The 8,082-nt window shown below is 44.8% G+C and overlaps 1 protein-coding gene across 1 annotated transcript; it reads right to left on the bottom strand.

Moving 5' to 3' along the window:
- Positions 1–3,490: 3,490 nt before the first annotated feature.
- Positions 3,491–7,716, bottom strand: LOC124695811 (protein argonaute 7-like). The gene is made up of 3 exons (XM_047228625.1): positions 7,299–7,716; positions 5,054–6,305; positions 3,491–4,937 (listed from the first exon to the last, which is right to left on the bottom strand). Exons 1-3 carry the CDS (start codon positions 7,714–7,716, stop codon positions 3,491–3,493), a joined length of 3,117 nt encoding a protein of 1,038 aa, XP_047084581.1.
- Between the last annotated feature and the right edge of the window lie 366 nt (positions 7,717–8,082).

The following is an 8,082-nucleotide window of genomic DNA, read 5'->3' as shown; positions in this document are numbered from 1 at the left end:
CGATGCGTGTACAGTGCTAACATCGTTAGACACGTGTCGAGCAGAGAAGGGGTGCTCACGTATCCCCCTGATCACCAGGCTTCATCCGATCGAGAAAATATAACATAAATACAGTTTGTTGGAGGGTGGCGTTCTAGGCATGTAAAATCTCAAGTTCAAAGTAACTTTCATTTTATTTGGTATTAAAATAATTAGTGATGAGTTGTTGCAAAAAAGAATGAAGTTATTGTTGAAGTAGAATTTTAGACCATCTCCACCGCCAAGTTTCAAATGCCCCTGGGCATCTCCAGCGGCCCAACACATTCCGATCACTAGTCTAGAAGTGATCGCTAAAATGGTCGATATTTGTGAAGACAATCCCCAAACATGCAAGTCATAAAATAAATTGGTTTGGTATGTAACGAGAGAGTTGTAAGAAGGATATGTAGCTGACATTTGGCATTCTACAAGCTCATTTTGTCATTGGCTGGTATCTTGCTCTTACATCGTGGATATATCAGAGGTGGGAGGTCATGAGTTCATATGTTATTCTGCAAAACATAATTGTGAACAGTGAGAGGGGTGTTGCTTTAGTGTTTGATGAGCCATGTGAGATGCAGGGTGTCCTTTTGCCGAGCCACCATATGTGTCATACAAGTGGTTGACTTACTCTTCATTAATGCGGAAATTCATGACGAAGTTGTTCATCGAGAGCTACACTAGATTATCTATTTGAGCACTTGTGCATATGAAAAGGAAACCAAGCCATTTGAGTATCATGTTGATCTAGTTGAACTTCCTAAATTTGAATTTCATCTAAACTGTTGTATGAATTATATTATTTCCGTGTTTAAATTATGACTGAATTAATTTATGTGTTACTAGTAAAAGTTATTGTGCAATATAGTTGGATCATCAGACACACATGAAAATATGTTCATACATTTTTGTGATTTTTTTTATAAAGAGTGCATATTAATATCAATAAAATATTAATTACATTCAGCATATGCAACAAAGAAATTTAAAGAAAAAGTCAAGTCATCAAGGAAGCACCCAATAAAAAATGAAGAAGAGGAGGAAAACACGGCACACGTCAAGGTGATCAACGACTTGCGGTAGCATGAAAGAAATACCACCACTGAAAACACCTAGTGGCATAGTGTTCTCACTAGGGAAGACAAAAGGGGTGATCACAGTGAGTAGACAAAGAGGGGACATAAGGCGGCAATGTTAGGGGAACAAGATTGTTTCCCTAGGTTCAGGTCCCCACTATGAAGGAGCCCTATGCCTTGTTATAAGCCAATATAAGGAAACACGTGTACATGGTTACCGATTAGATCCACAGTATTGCTTATGATCCTATATGAGAGTATACGTAATGGCGCTCGTAGTTGTAGAATGGCTTTATATAGGGAGCTGGTCCTAGGGTTTCCAAGGAAATCTAGCTGACTAAGCTACAAAGTCCTAGACAAATTCGGCTTAGGGCCATGTCTTGGATGATAGGGCGGTCCACTCCTCGGATAGTCTTTGTCTTGGGCCTTCCTTGAGTTGTTATGGACTTCGTCTTAGATATTGGCAAGCTAGGATGCCCGGTATGTGAGCCGGCTATGTTACATATCGATCACCCTGGCTTGCCTAAATATTTTCACGTCTTTGGTACCATTTAGTATGCCCCCAACACCTAGACTACGCAAAATCACTCCAACAGTGCACAAGCGTTATCGTTGCCCGATCTAAACAAGTAAAATAATTAGTTTTTATTGTGGAGAAAGTCTAGGAAATATCCACATAATGCCTTCAACAAGAAAGAGATAAAAAGTTCGATATTGCCAGGTAGGACCAAAGGGCCAGACCTAGGGTTTTCACCAGGATATCGAGACTCAGTACTCTAAGAGTACCACCAAAAGTCACCCTATTTTGCCACCCTCGTTCGCTGGAACAGTGTTAAAGAGTGCCTACACAAACAAAATTGTGCTTGCATGTCGTGATGTGAAGTATCAACTTCTCCCCATCCATTGCTTCACCCAGGGAGAGTTGCTCACGTGCACTGATGCGGGCATCACAACACGACTAGAAAACCATGCCCAGTCAAGCGCCTTCTCCGGCTAATGTCAACATTGCCCAGAACATCAAACTCTCAACATGTGCTATTGATGTATTTTCTCTTGCCTTCTAAGTGTACTGCTGTGACATACCTCATCGCCGCCAACACCAAAGTAATGGATGTGATATTTTCATGGTCGATGTGTTGTTGGGAGCCGGCCGATTGGGGGTGCCTCTAAGGGCAGCCTGGCCCACAACGCCGACCATGTGTTAGGATGCCCCCATGCGATCTCCACTATGGGGTTGATGGACACTATCGGGACGCCTATGGAGATTCTCTAACTAGAGATGCGTGGACCTCCCTCTGACTCGCCACTGGCCTTCAAAAATTGGGTTTTATGTGATGCATATGTGTGGGTGGGTGTGCCAGTCGCCACAAGGACGAGCGGGACTGACACAGCTGGTTGGCTTTGTGTGTTACTACTTCGCAATACAAGAAAAAACATTTAAACTGATCTTTTTAACTCATGAAATTATATGGTTACCATGAGACCAGAGGCATATCTGACTCCGAGTTCTAGTGCTTCCTTCCTTTATTTGTTTATTTAAAAAATCATATTTATAAATTTCAAAAAAAATAGGCGAAATATTTAGTCAATGACGTATCCTACGTGCAAGTTCTCAAATTGAAGTACTTTGTATTCCAAGCTACACAAAGTAAAAATAAAAGTATGGATCTCACTATAGTGAATAGTGCATATTTTCAAAACTCCAAAAGTTGTCAAATTTGTCATTTTCCTATATCTTAGAATTCAAATAGTATAGCGTTGCGATTTTTCATGCTGGTATGATACACTATTGAAACTTGTAAATATGATTTTAACCGCAAGGCAAAGAACAATTCACATCCTCCATCTACTTTTAATTGTTTTTGATAAAAAAAAATAAGTTAATATTGTAAAGAAACTAATTGTACCAAGTCTCTGCACCAACAAGATACCTGAAGACATTATGGATACACTGAACCAAAAAATAAATAAAGAGAATAAGAGAAAAAATGATCCCATCGGGATGATCAAACACACGCACCAACATGGACACCACCCAGACTCCTTCTACTTTCACTACGACAATTATTGATCTAAATCAAAACTGAACATGGACAGCAAATATTATATCCTCAACACAAGAACCAGTGTCACCGTCCAAACAGTACAAAAGGCGAAGCCCCACCACACCAGCATAGGTACATCTCTAGGAGTGCAAACAGTCTGGTATCACAATTTTGCATAATACCACCAAGTACCAAGATCCAACCACTGTAAGATGCTACTGCCATGCGCATGATCGTTGTCCAGCAGACCAGAAACACTATACATGTTTCCTAAATTCGGACAGATACAGAATATACCACAGAAGAAATACACAGAATACAGTTTCTAAGCATGAGATTCAAGGCAGAGGATCAGCAGTAAAACATGAGCCTCTTTACACTGTCACTGAGCTTAGGAAGTGGCGTCGTCTGCAATGGAGTGGCCCTGTGTAGAGTTGTGCGGCCGGTGGCCACTGCATCTGACCTCTCAAGATACAGCTTGCCTCTATACGCGGCGAGATGCGCATAGTACGCCGGAGGAACAAGGGAGACTGGCCTGGTGCAGCGGACAAAGGTGTAGCACAGATTGTGTATCATCTGCTGCAGTTCATCGGACTGGAAGTTGTTCTCATCCAGCAGGACGTGGTAATGAGTAGGACGGCTTGTCCCCTTTGTGCCCCAGTGACTGCACAGGTAGAAGTCGAATTCCCTCGGGTGCGTGATCACAGTGTCAACGACGGTTCCCGGTGGTATGTTCTGATCAGAATAGTGCGTCGAGCCACCATTCTTCTCCCTGTGGAAGAGCCTGGTGTGATGCCTCTTCTGAACCACGATGAACGTGATCAAGGGCTTGTAGCCTGGGTACCTAGAGCAGGTCGCTCGCACGGCATGCGTCTCCTCCTTCAGGACCTTGTCAAATTGCGTCTCACTCACACCATCTCGGAAGAATATGATTCTACCTGGGAGCTTGCCAACTTCTTTCAGGAACTCTTCAAGTAGTTCACCAGCCATTACATCCAGGTGTTCAATTATTTCTTTCCGGTGCGTCTGCGACCTCATCCTTGAGATGTACTTATTTGCCGAAGGCCAATTCATGCTAGCAACTACAGCCACCACCGATGGGCTCGAGTCGTCTAGTGGATGTGGGTGTGTCACATCAGCACCCATGAACATCACTGGCTCCTCATCTGAAAATATTCTAGGGATTTGGCATGGCAAGCTGTTGTAGAGGGAAACATTGCATCCACCAAGCTTAGCATTAATCTTCAGGGACAAATTGGCAACGAATTGCACGGTCATGCTGCTCAAGTTGGGATAAAGGCAACACTGTGTCACAACACCAATGGATGTTTCAGCAATTCGCTTCAGGTCAGCATAGCCACGGTGCCTGCGTTCCATGACACAGATCAGCAATTGCAGGTTACCTGATGCAGCTTCTTGAATTTTCTTGAGTTTGCTCTCCAAAATGCCCACATTATTGAGAAGTTGAATCCGCTCAAACAATGGGCTGATGACAGTTTTCTTGTTTAGAAGAATCCCAAGCTGCTCACACCGACTCGATAGCTGGTTGACAAACTTTGGAATGCAGGAGTGCTGCTCCGGGGTACCACCAAAGCTTATCAATGCCCAGTTTTTAATCTTGGATCCCTCAGTAACATGGCTGTCAAGCAAACTCCATTGACGATCAAAGCGGTGTGGCGTTATATCCTTAATGCGCCCTCCAATACCGAACTTCAGTTTTGGTGGCAAGAGAACCCTCCCAGAGAGTTGTGTCATATCCTTCGACACTTGGAGATTGAATTGATCGGCATACGAATTACTGCAAGAATAGTAAGGTAGCATATTACATATGTATGACATTGAGTACTTCTATGTAAAAGAAGGACATTTCAACTGCTGCAAAATTAATACATGACAAGAATGATGGAACCATACCTTCCAGCACCAAATGCTTCTTCCACAACACCCTTTATGATTCCCTTCCTTTCACTTGGTCTTTGGCATCCCATTTTGAGAACCTTGGAGGTTTGTTCATCTGAGAGCTTGCCAAGAAACTTCTGGCCCTCACAAACTACGCAAAGCTCCATTGGTACATAACATGGCTTGCTCCTACCAATCTGCAAGCATGGCAGGTTCCTGAACTGTATGTCATGGTTGTATTGCTCCTTGAAGTATTCCATTACCATATGATCTTTTCCGCTTCGGTCTCGAAACTTGAGGTTTTCTGTTGTCTCCTCGGTCAAGCTATGCACATGGTACCTTTGGTCAGTCTCACGATGGCACACAAAAACCCGAATGTTTTTCAATGCTTTCTCCACCTCCCTCCGCTCCTCCTCTGACAAAGCCCTGGTTTTCTGATGCGAAAGGCCCTTCAAGAAGTCACAGCGCTTCTGCAAGTATGCAATCATGCCAGTGCTCTCGTGGAATGCTGTGAGTGAGAGGTCAACATTAAGAGCAAGACCTTGCTTGGTTGGCCTCAGGCTCTGAAAGAAACCTCTTAATCCAACAGCCCCGCCACCAATCTCCCTTGCTTCTCCCATGGAACGCGGATACAAAGACCGACCTACCAGAACGGAATTTTCCATAGCACCTTCCCGCAAGATGACTTCCAAAGCATGGAGGTAATCTTGAGGGAGTGAAATGCCATCCTTGTCTTCAGTTAAATACTTGTTCAAGTCCTGACCACTTAGCTTTGAGACCAATCGAATGTTCACCTTGAAAACCTTAAAATTCTGTTTGTCAACCATGTGTCCGTCCTTTTTATCTACTGGACATCGTGCTGGTGCAATTGGGAGACTGACAAAGAACTCAGCCTTGTTCTCTTGAAACTCAATAGGACTATAAAGGTCCCTGCGGCCATCAAAGGCCGGCAGGGCACCCGAGAAAACACTTGAATTTTCTTGAAAAAGCTTGTTCTTGATCATTCTTGCTGTTTCCTTCGATGGGTGCGGGGATATGTCAATATCATACTGGAAAATCTTTTGATCGGGATTGAACCGCACAAGGAAATGGTTTGCAGAAAGAGGAATCACAGCCCCCTCAACACCGCCGTTGTCAGGTCTCTGCGCAATGGGAGTTCCTTGGTGATTGTTAGAGGACCTGTGATGGCCGTTCACATGATCCATTCTGATGTCAGATGAGTTCTTCTCATGTATGAAGAACTTTTTGTGCTGAAGCGCCTTGGCATCTGTTAGTACATTGATAATAATATGTAAGGAAACAGAGAATCTAAACATGTGTACTAGTGGTTAAGACATGAAAAGATTTTTTTTTTCGAAAAGGAGGGAAACCCCCTAGCCTCTATGTCGATTGATGATAATAAGAGAACATCTTAAGCAGCAATATTTATAACAAGTGGGTTTTTTCTCCGATAAAAATAAAAAGTGGAATTGTTACCAATGAATAGGAGTAGTACATGCACAAAGATGATGGTACATCATTGTCACAAGAGAAATGAAGAAAAGGTAATGGAACATTTTTTACCAACAGATCCCCCCAAAAGGATATGCATGAGCTAGCCATGGTTGGGCATAGAGGTAGACTCCACTACACAGACCAATTCAGAGAATGGCTTCGCGGACAATAATGTGGATCTGTCTTTTGCACCTTTTTTTTTTTGTAAACCTTTACTTTGTGCATACGTAATTGTTGTGGGGAATTTCCCTAGAGCTTAGCCCCTCCCCCCTCTAAAAAAAAGGTAACCACGCCCCATTGTTGAGGGGTGGAAAGTGGACTAACTTTTAAAGGAGAAAGGCCCCAACAACAGTACCACATTGGCCGTGTCTCAGCTCAAACATTCTTGTATCCCACATTGGCCGTCTCAAGGAATGCAGACTAATCCTGGCATAAAAGGGACAGCAGCTAGAGAAGCATACAATCAAAAGTAGAAATCCATAAAATAACAAGATTCCATTTGATTAACTATACAGCACTGTATCATTGATCCGAAAACACTGTGCTGCATTACGTTTGTATGACAAGCCATTAACCAGTAACTGTACAGCTAGCAGATACTAGTCCGTAGTAGTATCATCATCACAGTAAAAGAAAAGAAAAACTAGCGCACATTGATCAAGAAGACAAGAAAGCAACGCCACCACCCGGTATTATATATGAACTTGCTCGTAGAAAGTACAAAAACAAGGATGCGGGAAGTAACCGAGAAAAAGGTGCCTTTTACCCTGCGGGAGCGGCAGCAGCGCGGCGGTGACGGCGTGCGGCGGCGGCGGCGGCTTCTTGGATGGCTTGTGCGCGAACAATGGGCCCCCCTGCACCGCGCCGGCCATGGGCTTGCCGTAGCACGTGGCGGCCCCGGGGAGCAGGTGCAGCGGCGGCGGCTGCTGCAGGTACAGCAGCACAGGCGGCGGCAGAGGCAGCGCGGCGGCGCCATTAATATGCGCGCGGCCGGCGTTTATCGGCAGCGGCAGGAGCGCCGGGTAGGCCTGGATGATCGGGTACTGTCTGTAGCCGCCACCACCGGCACTGCCATAAACTCCCCTCCACTTCCTCCTCCCATTCGCGCCACCGCCACCGCCGCCGCCATTACTACCGGCTCCGCCGGCGTTCCTCTCGTTCTTGGGCTGGCCTTGCCTCTCCATAGTTAGCAGCAGTTGGTGGGAGGTTAAACCGAATCTAATCTGTCCGTATGCGGGTTTGGGTGTAGTAGTAGTAGCACGGTTTCTTGTCTTGTTCTTGGCTTGTGGGTTGGGGTTTTCTTGGATGGTTGGAAGGTAGGGGGGCAAAAAGAAGGGAAGGGAAGGGGAAGTGAAGGAAGGAGGAGTGGGGGTGGGAAGGAGATGGGGTTCGTATTAATGGGGTGGCAGCAGCAGCAGCTGTTCCGAGCTATGCTGCAATGCATTGCTCTCCTGCTGCCGCTTTTAAAGTTACCTCCATTCTGCTGCTGTCCTGCTGCTTAGTCGTCTTCCCATATTCTCAGTCTACCGAGGGAGATCAGCTGTGGCTAC

The sequence above is a fragment of the Lolium rigidum genome, chromosome 3 (genome assembly GCF_022539505.1).
Source record: "Lolium rigidum isolate FL_2022 chromosome 3, APGP_CSIRO_Lrig_0.1, whole genome shotgun sequence".
Lineage (NCBI taxonomy): Eukaryota > Viridiplantae > Streptophyta > Magnoliopsida > Poales > Poaceae > Lolium > Lolium rigidum.
Note: the sequence above shows the minus strand (reverse complement) of the source record. Positions and strands in the feature narration are given on the sequence as shown.

Excerpts from the sequence above, each read along its gene's own strand:
- LOC124695811 (XM_047228625.1), bottom strand. The coding sequence starts at position 7,716 with ATGGAGAGGCAAGGCCAGCCCAAGAACGAGAGGAACGCCGGCGGAGCC. Across the intron at positions 6,306-7,298 it reads GCTGCTGCCGCTCCCGCAGG|ATGCCAAGGCGCTTCAGCAC; the intron begins GTAAAAGGCACC and ends ATGTACTAACAG. Across the intron at positions 4,938-5,053 it reads GAAGCATTTGGTGCTGGAAG|TAATTCGTATGCCGATCAAT; the intron begins GTATGGTTCCAT and ends CTATTCTTGCAG.